This window comes from Channa argus, chromosome 6 (assembly GCF_033026475.1).
Source record: "Channa argus isolate prfri chromosome 6, Channa argus male v1.0, whole genome shotgun sequence".
In the NCBI taxonomy this organism is placed as follows: domain Eukaryota; kingdom Metazoa; phylum Chordata; class Actinopteri; order Anabantiformes; family Channidae; genus Channa; species Channa argus.
In genome coordinates, this window is record NC_090202.1 from 16300605 (window position 1) to 16323979 (window position 23375).

Here is a 23375-nt window from a genome sequence, read left to right on the forward strand (position 1 = left end):
TGACATCTTGAGCATTATGGATGTGATTAATTTAGTGCTTCTAACTAGTCTTTTATAGAATAATTGCAAGCATCAGGGTTCAGGTGTAGTCAGCCTAGTACTCAAATGTGGACTAAATACTCCTATTATTCCTTTTTAAGTGCACATTTCAGTTCATACAATTTTTGACTAGACAGTAAAGATATTTCCTCCATCCTGTTCAGTTTGATAAGTTATAAAAGTAGTAAGAGAAACTAATAGATATGCACTATTTGAAAAATGGAGGGTATGCTGATTGGCAGAGGTGATTAGATTTGGACTTGTAGTCCAGGTTTATGATTTATCTTTCCGTCACTGTTGAGCTTTAAGACGTTCTGGTATTGCATATAGAACTTTATTTTAAATATTTACTTTTAAATTTATTGGCGACCTGTGGATCAGGACATAAAGTGAGTTTGGTTCCTTCCTTGTCAGTGCAAAATGACTAAATGTAAATTTACTTGGATAATGTCAAATTTAATATAATAGATGGAATCGTGTAGTCTTACTACGGTATGTTGTTGTCAATGTTCACACTATAGATAGATGTGGATTATTAACATTCAATGACAATAACTATACATTGGTAAGTTCAGTTCATTTGTTAGAACAAATGAGTAGGGTGAAGGATAAGTCACATTTTTACCGTCACATTCAAATTATTAATGAAAAACCTAAAATGTTATTAGTGCAAATGATGAGCAAAAACTTTAGAACATACTGTATATCTGCAGTTATAAAAGAAATAAGGATATGTAGATTGTCTCTGATAAAAAAACATTGCATGAAATACAATTTGCCTTGATAAAGGAATATATTTAATATTGACGAGAGATACGTAGTACTGAGATCATTAAGGTATGTTGTTACAATGCACAATAGTTGTACGGAAATAAGCTTTTAATGTGAAAGGCTTCGAAAGGTTACGTAACGTCGCTTCTTTGTGACGACATCACGCATTGGATTCAGTTTAGCTTTTCGCACTTTCCAAACATTCAATAATTATAATTTTTTCTGGCTTCTTTGCAGTGTTAAAAAAAAACTGCTGTCCCCCTTCGATTTATATACACAGTCTTTTCACATTTTATTTACGCTAAAGGTGATATCATCGATATGTACGCATATATTCTCGGATCCTTTCACGAAAGTACCAACCTCAAGCGTTGTTTAGATTTGCTTTATAGACAGGCAGCGAGTTAACATGTGAAGTGTTTTGTTTTGTGGATGGCACGAACATCTAACAGTCAGACACGACTTCTGACCGACTTCGCTTTTTCCCCTGAAGAGAAAGGCTTATATATGTATATAATATATTAATTATGAAATGTACAATATTTATTTACATTTCTGGTTCATAGAGACCTGCTATTATTGAAGCGAACGTTTAGCATGTCATCTGTCAGCCAGTGTCAGCATCACAAGCTTCAGTAGACATCAGCGTCAGATTTACTACAAAATGTCAGCGTGTAAAAAGTTGCTTTATTTTGCGAAGCAAAGAAGCTTGTGGACGAGTCTATGGAGAAATGTCGCAACTTGGTCCCCTGTTGGAGCTGCATTCAATGCCAAACCTCATAGGAGAGTGGACCTGTTTGATAAAAACGTGGTTCGTATTACTCTTAAATATTTCTGCTACAGCCTCAATGAAAGAATATGAATAGAGATCGCATTTGTTTGTAGAAAAGTGACATAGATTACACAGCATGTGTTACCTTTGGTTTGCAGGGTTTGTTTGGCGTGCCAGAGCTGAGTTGTCCCACAGGCTTCCATCTAACCACAAAGAAAGCTCTCAAAAACAGTGAAACTCTGGTGGAAAAGGCTTGTACTTGTCCTCCAGGGATTGAGACAGTAGAGTCTTTCGACCAGCTCTCAGATGGTTTATGTAAAGTGGCTGATTTGGTGAGTCCGACATTCAATGTGTGCAAACCCTTAACAAATAACAAAACACTGATACTCCAAGATAGTCAGCTTTTATTTATATGAAGTGATCTGTCACTATTACTAGGTAGAGACAGTAGGTAGAGATATTCTGAATAGTTATATAATTGGGAAGAGCTGACACAATAGGTTTACTGATAAATCAGCCTGTTCCATATATCAGTGAGCCTGACTATATATCAGTGAGCCTGAACATATATCATACTGAAAGTATTTTGCCTTGAAAAAGTCTAAGCAATTATTCTTTAATGATGGAATTAAAGAGATTCTTAAAAACTTGTTTGTAAATGTAATAGTTTAAAATCTTCTGTTGTGTAATTTTGTTTTTATTTTATATTTTTTAACATACATTTACTCTACATGTCTTGTGAATCATTGATACTTACATGTCAAATTCTTTCTCTAACCCTTTGTCTTTATTACACTGAGCTGTAATTTATGTTCTATTTGTATGCTGTTCCCACATCCAGGCAGACTTTGTTAAAGTAGCTCATCCAGATCCAGCATTCCGTGAAGCTGCAGAGAAGACCTGCATAGAGATTGGCACCGTTGTGGAGAAGTAAATGGCAATGAACAACTATCACATTCACAAATGTTTTTCAGAATGTCACAGTGATGATTGATAATAAATCAATTATGCAGCTTACAACAGCAACATAAGACTGCTGCATGCTACATTTGAGACGATTTTGAGTAGAACTTGAAAACGTTCAGGTTTGTTAACTGTATGTTTCAGGCTGAACACTAACACTGAATTATGCACGAGCCTAAAGAAGCTCCTGGATAACCCAGACATTGTGGCTCAGTTGGACCCCGACACAAGGTAATTTTTACAGTTTTACAGTTTGTTGCTTAACTGTACCCTCTGTAGAATGTGCTGAGACCACTGTTGTTTATATTTTTCTATGAATCATGCTCATTGACAGTAAGTTTAAATATTTAGTTTTGAATGCTTTTTTAGGCGAGTGGCAGAGTTGTTCATGTTCGACTTTGAAATCAGTGGAATTCATCTAGATGACAAGCTGGTGAGTTTGTCACTTCATCAGTAGTCTGGAAACATGTACATATAAAAACCAAAATAAGTCAAGCCAAATTTGTAACAAGTTTTATCATGTACAGTGTAACATATTTACTCTACTTTCCACTCTTTCCTCTGCAGAGGAAGGAGGCAGTTGCCCTGCATGTTAAGCTGTTGGATCTTAGCAATGAGTTTCTGGTTGGCTCACACATGCCAAACAGGATTGCAAGGTCTGCACTTCCTGAGCACCTACATGTGCAGTTTGAAAATGAAGGAAGCTTCATTCAGATTGGGGGATTACATGCAGATTCTGCTGACGACTTGGTATGTGTTTAGTCTTGGTTACTAGAATAATTCTACCACTTGCTCAGCAGATGGCGCCTTTGCCACATAACAGATGGGACTGATAATGTTCAGATTCAAGTAATTACTGTCTTGTTCTGATAAATCATCAGATTATTGGCATGATTTTAAAAATCATTTTTATGATAAGATATTGCTTCGTGTAAGCGTGTACAAGCAGTTCGGGTATAAATCAGTACAGAAATACTCTCTTTAAAAATAGAATGCTTTTAGTATTTCTGTTTCCACTCCGTTCCCTCCTCCTTTAAAATTATAAGAAAATATTTTATTTGTACAGATTTTATTTAACCTTCATATAATGACAGTAATAGCAATGGGGTTATTAGTATTGTTTCATGGGGGGACCACACTGTAGTAAAACAATTTAAATGATCCTCTCAAGATCATTCCAACTGTTTTTTGTTTCTTTAGTTCTAGTTTTTTTTGTACCTTTGTTGTATCACGAATTTACCTTTATCTTGTCTTTCACCTATAGGTTCGAGAAATTGCCTACAGGATTTATCTCTATCCTAATGCAGAACTGATGGTGTGTCTGGAAGAGCTGCTGAAATGCAGATACAAACTGGCCAAACTGATCGGCTATGAGTCCTATGGACACAGAGCCTTAAAGGGAACCATGGCAAAAACACCAGGTCAATGGATCTTATGTACTGAATGAATGTTTGATGGAGAGTGGATGAAGATTCGTTTAAATTAATATTTGAATATTTGCTATGTAGTCATATTTAAAACCTGAAACTCTGATTTTAGAGATTCCATCCAAGCTACAAAAATGATTTTTTTATGCTGCTCCTTCTGCACATTTGGCAACTAGACTCAAATAGTTTTACATGTTGCAACTTTATTTTTATTGCCCTTTGCAGAGACGGTGATGAGCTTTCTTGAGCTGTTAACAGACAAGCTGTCAGACAGGTACAGTCTCCTTTTTATAAGTTTTTTTTTTTTTTGTCAAAAATGCTCAGATCCAGTATCCAGGATGTCAGTCTAGGTGGTTCCTACATTGTCTTAAAAAATTGTCATAGCATTAAAGACTCTCTTAAATAATTGTTTTTATAATTGATATTTCAACACGTCTGTGCACTGTTTAACAAGAATATTCTTGTAAGTATATTTTGTGTGTATGGGATTCCTCAAACAGGACAAAATATGCAAATTAGGTTGACCTGAGCCCTAAATAACCCACAGATATAAATGTAAGCCTGTTAGCCTGGCAACATGTCCAAGGTGTTTCCCTGCCTTCAGCCAAATGCATGCTGGGATAGGTTCTGGCCCTATTGGAGGGTAGAGACTGGAATGAATGCCTCCAGTCAGATAGCACATAACTTGTTTTTGTGTGTCTTTTTTAATCTCACAGAACAACCAGAGACTTTAAGATGATGAGCCATATGAAGAAGAAACTCAATCCACGACATTCTGTGTGTTTTTATTTGTTTTTTTGTTAAAATTTTCCTAATAATCATGTAATCAGTAGTAACTTCCCAATGTTTTACTGGCCCTAAAATATGTAATGCATTCGGTTTTACATTTCTTATACTTCAATATTTTCTTCTTTAATTATTTTAATAATTTCTGTAAATATAATCCTGATGGTTTTACTTTGTAGGAACTCATGCCCTGGGATCATCCATTCCTCAGCGGTGTCCTGCGTGCTGAAAGGTGAGTATTTGCCTTTTTTTTTTTCAAACATGTTATTTGATAAGGGCAACTTGATCTGTGACCATTGTGATGGTTTTAGATGTTTGTAACTGCATATTCCAGCATGGTTATTATAGGCTCTCAGCTCTTTCTGAGTGTGCCATATGTTACAAAAGATGTTAAGGGAGAAGCGTGGCACTTTTTTTTAAAAATCTAGGACAAACAAACCCTGGCAGAATCAACCTCCTTTGTTTTTTTCTTTTTTGTCTGTAGCAGTGCCTTCAGACAAAAAAACACTACAAACACTGTGAAAATATTATTAAGCTAAATGAGATGACGTTCTTGCTCTTCCCCCTTATTTGACCTCACAACACCCTGTGTTTCACCTTTTCCCTATTCAAATTTGAAGTGGTAACAGTGTTAGCAGTTTGTGAATATAAGTTGGAAATGGCATGTACCCATTATTTACTTTTAGAATATGGACATGTATTTAGGATGCAATATTGAGTGGCTACTTTAGTTTAACTGGCATAGACAGCGGAGATGGAACACACTAGACATATATTCTATGGTAATAACGTTCAGGTTTTTGCAATAGTGCCAGTTATCTGTGCTGTGAATATTAGAATATCAGCGAAAAGCATTAGAAACACTTCTCTGTGTAATGCCAACTTGTACAAAGCCTCCATTTGCTGACTTAATGTTGCTAAACCAGATTTAAACAACTGTGGGACAGTATCAACAGAAATTAAAAATGCATTACATTGTACAAGTATACTAAAAACAATGGCCACTAGGTGAAATTTCCTATGCTGGTATAGTCACCGTTTTAACTTCTGTGATACACTATAAAGGTTTTCTGTGCAACTTCATATATTCAGGCAAGTTCTAAACAGAGATGTTTACTTTAGCATATTGAAGAGTTTATTTAAGATATTACAAGATTGCTTTACAAAAATTATAAATAAATAAATAAATAAATAACAGTAACTGATTGTAGACAATAAATAAATTGATCAAGATAAAATTATGTTTTGTATAACTATGTAATTTAATATTGCAAATTTGGCACAGGATATGAATATTAGATTTTTCTCTTTTTTCCTGACAAAATGAAAAAACTTAAGACATCTGGAAAGTGTCATAGATATTTTAACAATTTCCTAACCTCTCGTTGATGACTTCGAAAAACTTGAAGCACTTACACTTGCTATTATGTTGTGACAGTTTTTTAGCTTTTTTTGACAGTTAGTAGCTTCCTGTTGGTTATATTGGAAATCAAGAACTGCAGTCTCTCTACTGGACTATAGACGATGCCACTCATGATCTTTTTCTCAGCCCCAGGGTTTCTAGGCCACCAGGACACAACTGTAACTCATTTCTCATTTCAAACTCATTTAAACAGTCGTTAGGTTTCGTGTCTCGAAACTTAGTCTTAAAAATCAAGAGGAAATATTCTAATATTAGTCGGTATTAGTCCTATTTACAGGTACCTGTTCACTTTTTCTGCCTACCACAAACAACAGACTAATAAAACCACAAGCCAAATGTTCTGTGGCTTTAAGTAAATTTTAATTACAAACATTATAAATCTCTCATGTCTCCCTTGAATTAAATTGTGGAACAAACTGTGTTTGTCTGTGTCACCATATATATGTGTCACCATATATTCTGTTAGCTTGTCCTTCTCTCGTGGGTCCACCTCTGCAGGGAAATTTCTAGTCTTCTCCTGTATTTAGGTTTTTGGCTCTTCTAGTTGGCTGAACATTATTAAAGAAATTTGGGATACAGTCTGATTGCATTAAAAGTGATTTTCCAAGAGCTGATTTTTGTTCTGTACCACACACACGGACCCATTAGTTAATCTCGTTCTATGCTTTCACTTGTTTTAAGCCACATTGTCATATTTTTCTGTCAGCATTTCACTCAATGATTTTCTCCTTATCTCAGCTTTTCCATCAGTATCTGTTTGACCTGGTGCATGTTCAGACATAACTGAAATGAGATGTAGATTGTGTGAGTGTGTGTGTGTGTGTGTGTGTGTGTGTGTGTGTGTTAAACAGCTGGTCTTTTCTTCTTAACTGATTATACAGTAGATGGGGTGTTCAAGCTGTTTTGATCTGGTGGTCTTTATCTAAAGTACCCTATAGCAGCAGGAATGCCTTCATTTTAAGCATGGGGGGTCCTCAGTACACAAACCTCCCAATCTCTGCCCTAAGCTCTGGAAGTCTTGTGACTTTATCAAATCAGTTGGAATCAAATATGTGAAATGGACAGAGGATTTTTAGAATACTTAGTTTCCTGCTACATAACTTTTTTACATTTTAACAAAGGAATTGACATTGTTGTGTCTCTGGTAAATCAAGTGTATCCCCCCCCCCAAAAAAAGATGTTTTTGGAGCAAATTAATCTCTATCTGATTGTATTTACAATAGAGACTTTCCTCAGTAAACGAAGGTGCTATGTCTAGATTGCAAACTTTGCCTGGAAAAATCTATTAAATATTACATAACAAATTAACAGAACATTTAAAATAACAGTACTGGGTATTTGATGTGAATAGTAAATATACCGTATACCATCTGGCGTTTTATATTGATTTTAATTAAAGGATCAGATTTCTGGAATACAGGTGTAGCTTTTTATCTTTTCAAATATTTACAGTATCAGAAGCCATGCTATTTGTAGGAGAATCAAGGTTAAAGATTCAAATGGCTGCTTGTTTAATTTCTAACTTTTGGTTTGTGTTTTTTGTTAGGTACAACATAGAGCCCAGTCTGTATAGTCCTTACTTGTCTCTGGGTGGCTGTATGGAGGGTTTGAACAACCTCTTCTCTCACCTGTTTGGTGTGTCCTTCATGTCTGAACATCCCAGTGCTGGAGAAGTGTGGAGTGAGGATGTCCGCAAATTGGTAAATCACAGTAGCAGCACAAAATGTCTGTGTTGACTCTTTGCTAATGAGTCCTCAGTGCCTCCTTGTAATATGTATTATAATTTGATGAGTGGTGTTGGTTAAAGTCTGTTTTAAAATATACATTAAGCTAAAGAAACTGTAAAAAAAAAAAAGGTTGAGTAAACGTGACCTGACATTCACTAAAGTCACAGATATCAACACATGCAGTATTTCTAAGCTGATAAAAACAGTCATCATCTTTCTGTCTTTATTGAACACACCCATTAACCATACTAAGTGATGGTGGAAAAGCTAATGGCAACACGCTTCTGATGTCACTCAGTGTCATCTATAGTCAGGAGTCCAGTCAATGAAAAGAAAATGGACCTAGAATGGGCTATAGAGTAATCTCAAGTCCTTTAGATATTCATCAATTCACATATCCATATATTGTCTCTAAATGAAGGTGACTTGTCTTAACAATATGTCTGAGCTGAAGCAGTTTTTTAAGAAAGAATGGTCCAAAATTCCTCTTAAATTTTGTGCAAGTCTAATCATTAGCTACAGGAAGCCATAGCTTGAGGTTATTGCTGCCATAGGTGGTTCAACCAGTTATTATAACGCCATCATCACTTTTTCCACCATCATTTTTGTATGTTTGATGAGTTGGTTTAATAAAGATCTGTTTGTGTTTTATCAGCATAGAAAGTTTGTACATTTTGATATTTGGGACTTTTGTGAAGATCAAATCACTTTACCTGATTATTTTATTACATGATAATTCACAATATCACAATCACAATTAATTTCATTGATTATTACATGAAAACTAGGAAAAATACATTTTTCTTGCATGTGTAGTATGTGTTTAATGTGTCTGTGTTTCTAGGCTGTGCTACATGAGACAGAGGGATTACTGGGATACATCTACTGCGACTTTTTCCACCGACCAAATAAACCTCATCAGGTGTTTATACTCTACATATACTAATTTGCTCACATGATGCTTTTGCTTCTCCAAATGAAGCTTACTGTATTTTAAGGTGATCTTATTTGGTTTCTAAATTTATCTGCACATTTTTGTTGCCTCATCTGTTTTTCCACATCTAATATTCCTTATTGGAATAACCAAATAAAATCTGTTTAGCTGACATACAGCAAAGGTTTATATTAGTGTAATGTAATATTCTGTGTAGTCTGTTTCTCTGAAGTAATGATTGTTAGAAACCAGAAAACAGAGGCTGGCACTGACTATACCAGGGATATGCACTATGATACATCGGGCATCTTCCTGTACATTGTTTTATTATCAGTATAGATGACCCTGTGCTCGTCTGCTCTCACCACCACCTCTTCGTTTCAGGACTGTCACTTCACCATCCGTGGGGGCCGCTGGTGCCAGGAAACAGGTCAGTACCAGCTGCCTGTTGTAGTGCTGATGCTGAGTCTACCACACCCCACCAAGAGCACCCCCACCCTGCTCACTCCAGGCATGATGGAGAACCTCTTCCATGAGATGGGACATGCCATGCACTCCATGCTTGGACGCACTCGCTACCAGCATGTCACAGGTGAAGTGAGAGTGCGGACACACGCACACACTGAACATGGTCGATCATGTAACCATGATGTAGTTTTAAAGCTTACATTTGCTTAAATTAAATTCAGATCTACTAAATATAAAACATTTTAATAAAACCATTATTGTGTTATGTATAATTTAAACAGTTTACCTTGGAGAGGACTTAGCAAGGTATTAACAATGTGGGAGGTGATCTGTATTGACACTGTTTCTCCTCTGAATCTGAAAACATTAGTTAGTGTATAAAGTTCAGAAATTTCACCATGGCGTTGTATATGGAGCTACAAGTTATCCTTAACTGTGTAGTAAATTGAAAATTGAGAGTAAATCTTACTGTAAGCCCAGAGGAGAGGTTTTGAATATGCTTGGCAGAGCTCTCATTTGACACTGTTTCACTTGTCACATAATGTTGATGAAAACCTTCGACAGTAATTCAATATCATTCAAGTATTTATTTTACACTAATAACAGTATCTGTTGACTTGTCTGGAGGCTGTTTCTTTAGTGGACACTATGTTTACACATGTTTAGACACGCTACAGTTGCAATACCAGTAACTCAATGCTATTTTTTCCACTTATCTGAATCTGTTTTTATATCACATGCTTTCAATGATATTATGTATCTCGTAATATATCAGAGGGGTGTAAAAACCTGCTATTATCTGGATTTCCTTACTGTGCTACAAAAGCACTTACGTTTTTACTGTTGCACTCTCCTCATTAAATGCCCTCTTAGTTTTATTCTCAAGGTACAAAGTAAGCTTTAAATCTAAAAGTCTGCTTCTGCATTGACTTATACAGGAAGAATTAATTGAGCCACATCATCCTGTGTTTTAAGACCCAACATCTGTCCTCTAGGTACAAGATGTGCAACTGACTTTGCTGAGGTCCCTTCCATCCTCATGGAGTACTTTGCCAATGACTATCGAGTCATCAGCAAGTTTGCACGCCATTATGAAACCGGACAGGTACCATCACGCCACCAAAACTAAGTCTAATACAAAGACAAATCTGTAGTAAAAAAATATACAGATATTTTATAATGCATCATAATTATACTGCTATCTCTGCTTTAATTTTTGCTGTTAATACAGCTGGTATTTAGTCCATACTGCTGGTATAATGACAGGCAGACGAAAAACATGAATCATTAAATACTTTAAATAAGATGGTCTTTGATACATTAATGAGATGACATTTATGTATGAGTCATTGTCTCCTCAGCCTTTGCCTGAGAATATGGTGGCTCGCCTCTGTGAGTCGAAGAAGGTGTGCGGAGCTGCAGACACACAGCTGCAGGTACAACTGAACCTCACACATTAAATACTGTTATTTTAAAAAATATAAATCACTTTCAAAGGAAGCTTAAAATGTGATGTTTTGATAATGAATTTTTTTCAATTAAGAAACCCTTCAGTCCTTTAATGATAAAGGAAGCAGAATTAGTACCTATCCTAAACATTTAACAGCACATGGTAGTTGTAGGTGCTAAAAAAGTTTGTTAATTTGTTTTATATCATTACTGTGTTTGTCTGGTACTATAGATAATGTTGTTAAAAGGTTCTGGCTTTGTGCTCCTGGTTTTCTGACTTTTAAAAGGTTAGCTATCTGTGTTTTACTTGTTTTAAGCATGCACTGAATTTCCAGAGATCGCTCAAAGGGATCAGTGCTCTTTTTTTTTTCCCTGGACAGGTTTTCTATGCAGCATTGGACCAGGTCTACCACAGCAAACCTCAGAACCGCTCCACCACAGAGATCCTGATGGAAACACAGCAGAAATTCTATGGCTTACCTTATGCGGCTAATACGGTAAAGCTTTGTGCTTTTGAACATACTCGTTTTCTTCTACATTTTCTTTGTTTTGTTTAAAGTTGCTGGCCTACTAAATATTCTATCTTTGGAAGGATTACAGTCTTTGAGTTTGATGATAATTTGGGGAAAGTTTTGTGCATGTTTCTCTGTAGACTCCTCTCTGATCACCGCACAGAAACTACACAAAATTAAAGAGTTACATTTTTTTCCTTTCTGTTTTTTATTTTTTTCTTACTCTCTTTTTCTCTGGTTTTATATCTATTACTCAGGCACAGCAGTATTTAAGGGATTAAAGCCTTTTTTGATGCCCTGCTAAAATAACAAAGCAGAGGTATACTTTGAATCAGCTCTCCCTGGGGTAAATATTTGAAACTCTTCCTCCCAGTCCTTTAATGAAAAAAGCTCACTATTTCCCCCACTTTTGCAGCTGTAGTGAAGGGATGGGGCCAGGAGAGAGAAGGGAATCAAAAACATCCATAATTTAGCCAGGAATGGCCTTCATAAAGCATTTACTCTGGGCTATAATTATGTAGGACGCCATCAGGAATAGAGATTAGAGAACTGCTGTATATTCTCACAAACTTGAGCCTCCTGGCCACTCACAGGAGTCATCCCACACTTCTACTTGTGTCCTGCCTTGTAGCTGACTCCCCAGAGATTATGGTTTGTGTTATATAGTTTCCCAATGTCACAGTCATTTCTATTTAACTTCTTAAACCACACTGAAATCTCTAACAGACACTTTGCCTCAGTGTGTGCAACTAACCACAGAGGGATCACTTTCTGTATTTGAACTGAGAATGATTGCGGTGCTTTAGTATGAATGATTGGATCATCATTGGATCAGAGCAAGTGAAAACAGATTTGTTTAGATCCTTCAATGATAGAACCTACTTAAACTCTGTTACATTTTTAAATTCAGATTGCATTGTCTGTCGGTTTTCATGGCAATACAGTTCAAGAAAAGTACCAGAGAGAAGCGAAAGTTTGAGTGGCTAATAGGTTACGGAGAGGCACAGAAATCTAAACATTAGGGTGATGCTGACATGTGTATAGTTTATAGAGTAGAGCTATCAGTTCCCGCTGTGCGCTAAGAGGGACGATCAGCTGTGAGTAACACAGACCACATGCTCACCCTTAAGCTGAAGATAATATTTGGAAATAAAATGGCAGAGAGAACGATGTGTTGCTCAGTGTGTTGACATTTTTTTAATCTGCAATTCTTGGCTTGAAAGCTTCAGGACCAAGTGTTTGTTCCTCTTTTTAATATTTTTCCTCTTTATCAATGTTTGCAGTGCTTGAGCCAGGTCATATTATTCTACACAAATATGTATTTTTACCTTACACCCATGAACAAAACACTACAAGGTTAATCTCACATTCTAAAACAAAAAAGTAAATAGTCTGCCCTGGTTTTGTCTCTTTTGCATGTACAGATCAAAAGCATATCCCCGACATGCTTTTTTTGCATGCTTTCGCAAAAGTCAACGTTACTCATTCAATGTGTGGCAAATTGAGCGATGGCCATCACTCTCAAAAAACAAAAAATGGGCTAAGAAGTCTCAAAATTATTCTTGTGCAATGTTGTGATGTGTCTAAGAATTTGGGTGACAAACCAAACCGCTCTTCAGTGGATGCACATGTTTCAAACCACCAGCAACCATACACCACATAAAACGTATAGTGCAGTTTGGGAGGTTTAACACTTGATTAAAAACTGAACAAAAAAGTACAGCATAATCTAAAAAATTTTTTTAATTTTTGTTGTAATCAAAAACATGTCTGTCACACACATTCACTTTAATATGAAACGGACCAAAGAGCTAAAACAGACTCCTAACCTACATGACCCAAGGCACTGCATCACTGCTGTGTTCAGCTGACAAAGCACACTCGGTCAACTTGAGCTTTCCTACAGTATTCTGAGCCATAATTTCCTCTCAGGAGTGCTATTTACTCTTATTAAATTCACTGCAGCCCAGAATCAAATTGACACTTGGAGCTCAAGCACTTTAATGCTGATCTGAGACCAGAACAGATCAGCCCTCTGACACAATGCTGAAAATGAGCATCCCCCATTTTAAGATCTCAAGCAGCTGTAAAGTTTGTTACACTTTTTTTCCTCTTCTTTTGAGAACTTGCACACAGGGAGGTACAGACTTATGTGGGTCACAAAATAATTTTAACTAAATAAAGAAACATTGCACTTATTTTAGCTTCATTGACTAATCATTCTCAGTCAAGAATAAAGAGAAGACTAATGTCACATGTTCACCTTTTCTTCTTTTAACTTAATTTTTAACATGAAGGCACGCATAATGTTTTTTTTTGTTTGTTTTTTTTGTTTTAGTTTTAGTTCTTTTTAGTTGGTGCTCCTATTAAATGACTTGTTAACTTCACAGTATCTTTGTTTTAAATTAAATAACAGTTTCACTAAAACAGGGAAAATGCTTTTTATTACCGTTAAACCCTAATAATTTTAGAGATGCATATTTACTCTTTATCTTCAAACTTTGTTCTCAGTATGTTATAACAAAACATTAAATCTAGCCCTGTGACTAGGAATTGTACTGGATAAATATGAATTTATAATGCCATAATGAATGTCTTGAAGAAGGAGACACTGGCTCCAATGCCACCCACCAAATTAAAGCTGCCATATAATCAATGGATCAAAATATCAGCATATGATCACACAACTCTAAAGTTCCCCTCAGTTCTACACAGCTTTTTAATTTGCATAGTTATGGTTTTACTAATTAAGTGTTTTGGCTGAAGTGGGCAGCTGCGAAAAAGCTAGACAGTAAAGTTAGCTACTAACCAGTGGTTAAAGAGTCAGGTATTTACTCTTGGTGGCGACTAAAAACAGACCTAAATGGAGACTTAATGTTAGACTTCAATTTGTGACGTTGAATCAAACACAGCAAATTAAGAATGTTTCCTATGTTCTCTATAACAAGGTGATGATATGTCAGCGTTTCACTTGCAGTTGGGATATAAATTATTAACATGTTTAAAGTTAAACATTTGAATTGGAGCAAGGCGTCTGAAGTCTGTTATGGTTTTGTTAACTATGGCTGTGGCTGTCTTCTCAAACAGGCTGAATGTTTGAGTGTTTGCCAGCTGAATTCCCCTAGAGTCCCCATTTGCAAAGATCATAAAAGAGCTTGTCTTTATAGATATGGTGTGGGGCCCCTTAGGCAACTAGAGGAGACAAGGTGTAGAGAAGAGCAGAGAAGAGAAGGGGGCTTTCTGTCATGTAGGATTTTCCATGTTTTGTTCATGTGAAGTTCAAGGAGGAGGTGGCAGGTTGTGATTTAATGTGTTGTCATATTGGTTTTATTCCACCAATATAATAATATCTATTCTACCAATATAATCATATCAATGAATATTGGAAGCAGCCTTTAAACACATTTGCTGGCAGATGTGATTTTATTTTTCTCCTTTCTGTCCATTTCACTTCAGTTGCAGGCTTGAAAGTGTACTTTAAAGAGGGTCGACACCTGTTTTATATATTTGATTTTGATTCATGTGTTATGCTTCTCTGTAGTTGTAGTCAACATCTACTTACTTACTGGGACATTTAGGCATAGCCATGGAAAAGCTTCTCTTAACAGGATTTATAGGCACAAACATTTAAACCCTTTAAGGCTGCAATGTCCTCCCTCTGCCACACTGGTCCCTCATGCACATAGTGCACTTCATGTTCGTTTTGTTAGAATTAGTGTCAAGGGATATCTGCATGCTCTTGTTTCTTTGATTTCTTAATTACATTCACTCTGGTGATGTAAAATCTCCTGACGACTAAATTATGTTAAGCCACTGTGCTATTTATTTCTGGTGTAGGCATGGCAGCTAAGATTCAGTCACCTGGTTGGCTATGGAGCCAAGTACTACTCCTATCTCATGTCCCGTGCCGTTGCCTCAATGGTGTGGAAACAGTGCTTCGTTCAGGATCCTTTTAACAGGTGAGACAGCTGCTTGTGATTAAGTGTACAGTAACAAAATATGAAATTGAGCGGGCAGAGATGGGAGAGAAATGTTCGACTTCCAACTTTTTACGTAAGAAACCTCAAAATGAGCAATTGCTATTGAAAAACTTAGGGAAAACTTAGAACTTTTGTTAAATTTTGTTATCTGTATGAGTCAACTTAAATTTTCTTTTCTCATGGTGTAAAAAGCTTGAGCCCGTGAATTCAGAAAGACAAGCCACCAGCTACTGTTTGTAAACGAACACAATATTATTATGAATCTCACACAAACTTTGCAGGTATCTTTTAATTGGTATCTGCTTAAAGAAACGACCACATTGTTTTCGAAATCAAAGCATCTACCATATCTCTGTTGACTCAAGCCATCCAGCATTTTCCCCTTAGCTCTCATTCATGTTTGTTTGCCTTTGGTGTCTCTCTGTTTTCCTGTTTTTCCCCTTCCCTCTTAGATTGTTTTCATTCCACCAGAGGTTGTCAGATTTTAGTTTTCTGTCACCTGTATATTGTGAGGTGGCAACTTAAAGACTAGGTCGTGGGCTCTTAGCAGTGGTGGACACAGTAGGAGGGTAGGCAGAGTGCATGGAGATCATAATTGTCTGTAACTTCTGTCTTTCTCTTCTGTGTCTGTCTATGTCTTACTCTCTCTTTATCAGGGACATGGGTGAGCGTTATCGTCGAGAGATGCTGGCCCATGGAGGAGCCAAGGAGCCAATGCTGATGGTGGAAGGTAACTTAGATAATTAGCAACTTAGAAACCTTTTTTTTTCACATTTAACTATTAAAATAACTTAAACAATTTATTTTATTGCCAGTTAATTTTTGTGTTACATCACTCAGTTGTTCCTCCAGTATCTCTACATCCTTTTTCACATATAACTCTGCACAGTGTCTGGAGAAATCAAACTGAAACGTCCTCAACATGCTCATTCGATGGGTTTAAGACCTCCCGACAATTTGGAACAGAATAGCATGGTTTCACCTGTTTAGGACTTCATGTGTGAATCCAATTGTTTTCTGCTTATTGCTATTTTCATATAAATTGTGACAATTAAAACATAAGCTATTGACCACCCAAAATGAGACACATTGTCCTTAAGTGGATAAAGGAAAGGAAGCATCCTAAGTAGCAACAAAAAGAAAGTTTTATTTTTCTACATCAAGTTTGATATAGAAACTCTGAAGAAAAGGTTTCTGGTCCGTAGAGTCCTTTTAACTAGGCTCATCATCCATCGCCTAGAGGAATCTAATCTAAACTAACCTTTGTCATCAGACAGAAGCAGATGTGAGTCTATTAGTCAGGCTGTCATTTTTTCAGCTGTTCACAGCTGTTGCCATTGTGGTTTGGACTATTGTGCATTTGAGCAACAATGGCATGTATTTACCAGTTTAACACACCTCCTAAGGTTTTTTTATCTTTGTTTACAGGAGCTTTGTCAACTCAGACTCATGCTGCTACTGCTACTGCAGTAGACTGATGTTGGTTTAAATTGTTGAGTCAGCTCCTGCTGGCAACCACACACTATTCATCCTAGTCCAGCCATTTTCTGGGCTTAGTTATTTGATCTGCTTTTAAAAAAAAATCTTAACTAAATGTCATTATGTATCATGTTGCGTTTCTGTGTCCTGACAAAAACCAGAAGGGGGAAAAGACCGACATGAATGATTATAGGTTTGAGTGCTAAATGTTGCTGACTCTGCAGTTCTAATAGCAGACTGTTACATTCCACACTGTACTTAACCACTTCAGATCAACTACTGTTTTAGTTACGTTAGTGGCATGGTTTGAGAGATGTCTGTGTCAGTCAGTCCACATTTTTGACTACTAAGTGGATTACAATAAAATTCTGAAAGGACATTAATAGTCCCCAGAGGATGAACTCTGCTGACCCACAGGCCTTTAAACAATATACATACATGTAGCAGATAGTAGTTATTATTTTGAGGAAACACCTTTTTAAAGTCCCTGAGACATTTAATGGAACATATTGCTGAAGCTCAGTTGGTAAAGCCCCAGGGCTGGTGGGTCCATTCCCAGTTCCTCCTAAACACATGTCAAAGTGTCCTTGGCTTGACTGAAACCCCTGTAGTCCCTCCATTACTTATGTGCAGGTCAAATAAAATGTGTTTAATTAGGTTTGCAGACATTAAGTTATAAACCAGTGATATTCCCATGTGCTTCAGCTGTATGTTAAATGGTCTGCTCTTACAGGATATAGTGCTTTTCTACCTATTGGTACTGAAAGCACTTTACACTGCTTCTCATTCACCCAATTCAAATTTAAATTAGGATTCTAATATGCTAAACCAACACTGTTTTAGCTATTAGCTTGTCTTTCTTTTTTTGTACCCATCAAGCTCTCGTCAGTTTAGGGTTGATTCGCTGTAGCAGAATTAGAAGTTTATCTTTTGTAGGCTTTAAAGGCAGAAAAAAACTTTTTACTTCATTCTCCCATCACGTCCTCCTCTCCCCCCCTCCTTGCAGTCACTGTGGCATGTCTAGACAGGACAACAGAGGAGAAGGTGAGAGAGAAGTTATATCAGGTGACATTTGGGAGTGTACTGTAAATCTCTCCCCCAGGGACACCACCTCCCTCCTTCATCAGATTGTCCCTCTGACAGCTCCAACCAAGGCTGCGCCAAGCCTCTGAAATTACAGCCACCAACAGATCAGATCCTTGTTATTAGATCTACGGTCCAATTAATTGGTGTTGAACTGACAATATTTGTTTTTATGGTTCCCTTTGAAGTGACTGCTACTCTAATTATAGACCAAGTATTGTTGAGCAGAATAGTTGTCAGGGTCATATTCATTCCTCTGCTTGTCTTTCCCAGCCATAAGTCATTGTACAGACCTCAGGACTAAAAAAGGTGTGCACTGGGAATAATAGTCAAAACAATTACATTTTCTTACTGAAATTACCCATGAAACAAACCTTGAAGTGGTTGAAATATTAGTTCCAGTCCTACAGTAATACAGTTTTTTAGTCAAATTTGTGCACCTGCATTTATGATGATCGTCTGGAAAAACATTTTTCTTTTTCATCATAATAAAATGTATTCTGTCTGGAGAAATGCTTAACATAAAAACACTGAGTTCTCTTAGAAGTGTCATTCAGCTGCCGCACCATTTTGTTAGTTTCATATTTCGTCATAATTTGCTTTCATGTCATGATAGCTGAAGTTATATGATAAAACCACATCAGTGCATGTGCTGAAACATTTAGCTTTCACTGTTCTTCAGTGTGAGGTTGAGAAGTTCATAACAACTGTCTTGAACTGGTATCAGTGAATGGAAAATAATTTTGGGTTCATTTTTATCTAAGGCAGTATTTAGGCCAGAAGAGACCAAAGGACTTGAATCTAGATCCAACCCATTGCAGATAATACTTTCAAACAAAGACCCTTGTAAATCGAGGTGTGTTACATTTCCCTTCTATCCCCATTGGCAAGGTGGTGGAGGGTGCACAAGGCTACACTGGGAACTGGAGCAAGCCCCCGTAAGGCTAATCAGAGGCCAGTCTTTATCTGCATGACTCCCTACCCGCTACTGAGTGTTTCCCAGGAAAGACTGTGTTGAAATGTAAACCCAGGCATTAAATCCAGACCGGCAGCACTGGGATTGAGTGTGCAAGACAGAGGAAAAAGTGAGAGAAATAGGGAAGAAAAAAGGAGAGAAAGGGAAGGAGAGCTTGAAAGGTGATCAACTGGCAAAACTGAACCTTGAGGAGTCCTACAGAGAGGGCTTTCATGGCCTAGACTGTTCCCATAGCCCTGATCGCTGAGCACAGAAAATGGATCTACTTGGGCTCGGTGGCTGAGTCTCAACACCCTGTTGTTTTTTTTTTTGTCTGGGGCCAGCTTGATTGAATAGTTTTTATGACTGCTTGCATAGTTGCTAATAAACCCAAACTTCAAGAGCCAGTAGTCTGTACATTCCCACAGTACTTTTTGTAAAAGTGATGTATAGTTCTGTTTGAACTCAAGGAGAGGATTGAATAAACTTCACAGCTAAGATTTAAATCTGCAACATACATAATTTATAGCCCTTGGTTTTATTCACAAATTATATCTGTTATAGCTATCTGTCAGGGCTCTGCATAGTGCTGCTAGGGAAGTGTTTGATGTTTGATATACTGACTGCAGCACTGTGAAGAAAAGGGTAATGAAAGTTTAACAGCAATTGTTGCAAACATAAATGGTAATTAGTTGTAGCTTTTGTACGATGGTAATGGAAATGATTCTCACTCAAGCTCTAAAACACAGTGTGAGGAACATCACCTGGTTTCCCGTTTATCTGCGAAGGAAGCTGAATCTATTTCCATTTCTACTCTGTGCGTTGTTTGTTAGGTTTGAAACAGTTGAATTTAGAATTAAATGTGATACTGTTGACACTGTCTCTTCAGGAAAATTTGAGATTAACTTTTTAAATCTGACCTGTTTTACACACTCAAGGTTGTTTTGGAAAAGCTCAGTTTCTAGCTTTATGTAGACATAATTTCTATCATGACAGAGGAATGCATTTATGACTACACAAAAAAGGTAAAGGCCTTAGTTAGGCTAGTGGTTCTGTGAAGCTGAACTTGAGCTAAATATCAAATATCAGCATATGAGCATGCTAACAGTTACAGTGCTAACATGTTGATATTTATGATGTTGAAGTTCAGCATGATAATTTTACTGACGCTAAATGCAAAGTACAGCTGAGGCTCATTGGAATGTCATTGGTTTTGCTGATATTTTGTATTACTCTAAAGTATTACACAATACTATTAGTACTGCACATTAAAAAGCTTCCTCAACTTTCTGTAATAGTCGTTTGAGAGAAATTATCCAAGAGTTTTTCCTGTAACCGAGATTTACACTTACTTCACATGGCAATTGACCAGATGTGTGGAGGTGAGACAAATTGCTGGGATTTAAACTTTTCTTTCTGCTGGCCTTCTTTATTTGTTGTGCAGTTATTTCTGACACTTTTCTGTACAAATCATTAGCAAACAATGAACTCCATATTTACATGATTATACTCTGTGCTTTTTAGAAAAACTGTAAGTACTTTTGTCTAAGGATGTCTGACAACTTGTTGCATGAACCCTTAGACTTTCAGGCTGTGGACACATTATATTCATAAATATGATGTGAAGTAACATTCTGCCTAGATCTTCAGGTAGCCGTCAATAACATATTACAGTAAATAAGAAGCTCTGATAATAAACTATTAAAGCAAATTCTTTTGAAAATTCTGATTGGTTAGAAAAGCAAGCCCAGTCAACAACAACAACAAAAAGTGCTATTTAATGAGTCTGAGTCACAGGAGGCTTTACACAGCACTTCTCTTCTCTTGAAATGTTTTAGTCAGTATTTTCAAAATTTAATTACACAATTTAGCTTTTGGTTTTTTAGCACGTACCCTTATTAACACTGCAGAGATTATTTTCCTTTTTTTCTTTTTCTTGTGAAGGCACTTGCTCAAAAAAAAGCCTCCCAGTGCAATGTTTGTCATCACACTTGTCTCGCTTGCTTTCTGGGCCTGTATTAAGTGTGGTTTATAGAACAAGCTTCCTGGACTTCAAAGGTGTAATTACAGAGGTAGTGAGCCAATGGTTTGCCTCAAGGTCTGACAGAAGTAACAGCTTTTCTCACTTTGACTTGTTTCTGATGGTTATGAAGGGCAGCTACACACCTAATGAAGCAGCCAGAAATGTGTTTGGAAATGCAAAAAATGACTTAGTACTTTGTGTGCTAGTCTTTGTTTGTTCACATTTTCAATATAACGGTGCATCTTACTGCTGCTCTTGCAAGTGGGTGTAATTTGCCTATAAAAAACAACTAATTAAATCATGAACGAACAGGACACAGCCAAGCCCAAAGGAGTGGGATCAATGCCTCTTTTATAACACCAGCTGGTTGCAGCTCAGCCTTCTGATTGGCTAAAGACTATTCACATACTAGTGCTGATTAGTGCTGTAATAGAAAGATAAAAGTGAAAATGGAAGTGCTTGCTATACATATTTTCAGGGAGCCAGGAATGCAGTTTATGGGCTTTTACACTGCTGTGGAAAAGTCAGTATAAATATTTTAATTCCTTTTACATATTTACATTGCAACTATCTTGACAATCCATTTTGCTGCAAAGAATTTTGCAGCAAAATGGATTGTCTCATCATCATATTATCAGTTCTTAGAAGAACACAGGTCATCAGACAGTGTACTCAGCCAGTTTCTTTCTCTTTCTACTCTAAGTCTTTCTCGGCAATAACTCAGATGTTTGGAAAATCCTCCTAGCATTAGCTGCAGGTTGGACACATAATTTGATCATTTCAAAACATTTGGCATGAACTCTTGTCCCCAGAGTTGTCATTACTCGGGCTCAGAGCTGTTAGCCAGCCGCAAAGGACTTCATTTGACTGATAACCATCACTCACCACCCTTTTAGTAAATAAACAAGTTATTCTGTGCATTTCTGGGTATGTATTCCTGGTGGAAGAAACAACAGCTGCATTACAGCATTGGGTCAATTTAAAGTCCTTTTAACATTTTTAGTAAAAATTGCCATGTTGGGTTTTGAGAAAATAACATTAATCATAAGAAATGGCAGTCAATGGCAGTGAAGTCAAGCTAAAGAAGATGGTCTGTGACCTGAACAATCCCAGACGAGCTTGGAAAGATTGAGCAGGCATATAGAAGGACCAGTGTACTTTCCTTCCTTAACAAGTTCTTGTGAAGTACCCTTGAGCAAGTTCCACTTAGTCTAGTGAAAAATGTGTGTGTGATTGCAAAGCCAGAAATGTTTTCTTGATCAGCAGGATGCAGCCATTAAGAAAGATCCACTGTTTCTTAGTTCATTCCACCTTGTTAAATGCACTGGAAATGCACAGGAAAAAGTTTGGAAACGCCTACACACTTTCGTAGGTTTATTTTTACTTGGTTTTTGTTTTTAAATTAAAATGGTTGTAAATGGCAAAACCAAAAAATAAGTTTTGAGCATATTTAAGTACGGAATGATGGTCAAATTAAATGTGCATGTTACACTTTACTTTCATGGGAAAACAAACTGCTCTGCAACAATAACTGCCTGTCAAATCTCTGTATCTTTGTAGATATTTGGGTGTGATTTCCTCCCAGGCCCCCTGCAGAACCTCCTGTTTTGTGAGCTATTTACAAACATTTCATTGAATAAACCAAAAAGGGGTAAAAGGGAATACAAGTTTTTTCATGCCTACTTGTAACAGCTGGCTTAAGGTAGCGGCCCTAAGTTGACTGTAATGGCTAGATGCCTTGATTTTCAATGGCTGTGTCAGTGCTATTATCAATGGAAATGGAAACCCTCAAATACAAGATGACTCACATGGCAAAGCTTCAGTCCTAAGACTCGCCCGACAATGGACACAAAACACAGCCAATGTTTAGTTTGGCTCTGGTTTTTAATCTGTGTGTGGGTGTACAGTTCTGCCCACTGTAGCTCAACCATGCAGAGAGACTTGTTTGGTATAATGAAATGTTCTATCATGAATATGAGGTTGTGAACCATAAGTAGCTGAATAGCGTGTGTGAATCTGAACCTTTGTGCATTATCAACGCCAATTTTAAAGGGTTGGTTCCACACTGTCAACAAGTGCTACAATGATTAGTCAAACAACAGGAAATGAATTATTTATAATAATAATGCTAAATACGTCCTAGGTTAACTCTCTTATTTGAAATGATTTGCAATTTTGATTTTGTTTTTTTTGTTATATATGATAGTGATCCATTGATTAATAGAATTAAGGCGTAATCAGATAATTTTACATAAGTTCATAAGGTCCAACCCCAATTTTTCATCCATTGTAGCTGTGAGCAACACAAATAACATTTTATTAATCTTTATTGTACTGTAAAACACAGATCTCAGAGGCCGATATCTCAGTAGTTAAAAAGGTGTTTGATACATTCCTAAAAATCCAACCTCTAGGTTTTTTTTTTGTTCATGGAATCTGTTTTCTGTCCGCATTGTCCGATGATTAATAGGCTATGGACAGTTTTTACCCATGTTTTGCAGTTATCGTCTGCAGCTCCTTAGATCACATACTCATCCCTAGTGTTTTGACTTGCATTCTGTGCATTCCTCCCAAACTCTCCCTG

At 36.8% G+C, this 23375-nt stretch overlaps 1 protein-coding gene across 5 annotated transcripts in view; it reads left to right on the top strand.

Moving 5' to 3' along the window:
* The first annotated feature begins 1183 nt into the window (after positions 1-1183).
* LOC137129142 (mitochondrial intermediate peptidase-like) overlaps positions 1184-23375 on the top strand; it is a 39626-nt gene continuing 17434 nt past the window's right edge. For 3 of the 5 annotated variants that reach the window (XM_067508047.1, XM_067508048.1, XM_067508049.1), the window contains exons 1-18: positions 1185-1621; positions 1741-1914; positions 2424-2512; positions 2690-2776; positions 2915-2978; positions 3113-3295; positions 3810-3966; positions 4198-4246; positions 4689-4749; positions 4938-4990; positions 7728-7881; positions 8753-8830; positions 9227-9434; positions 10306-10415; positions 10672-10746; positions 11140-11256; positions 15109-15230; positions 15908-15981. In XM_067508047.1, the coding sequence (XP_067364148.1) occupies positions 1475-1621; positions 1741-1914; positions 2424-2512; positions 2690-2776; positions 2915-2978; positions 3113-3295; positions 3810-3966; positions 4198-4246; positions 4689-4749; positions 4938-4990; positions 7728-7881; positions 8753-8830; positions 9227-9434; positions 10306-10415; positions 10672-10746; positions 11140-11256; positions 15109-15230; positions 15908-15981 (2002 nt within the window). In that variant the 5' untranslated portion in view covers positions 1185-1474. Of the gene's footprint in view, positions 1622-1740; positions 1915-2423; positions 2513-2689; positions 2777-2914; positions 2979-3112; positions 3296-3809; positions 3967-4197; positions 4247-4688; positions 4750-4937; positions 4991-7727; positions 7882-8752; positions 8831-9226; positions 9435-10305; positions 10416-10671; positions 10747-11139; positions 11257-15108; positions 15231-15907; positions 15982-23375 lie in introns of all 5 variants that reach the window. The other 2 variants (XM_067508050.1, XM_067508046.1) reach the window with 2 other exon arrangements.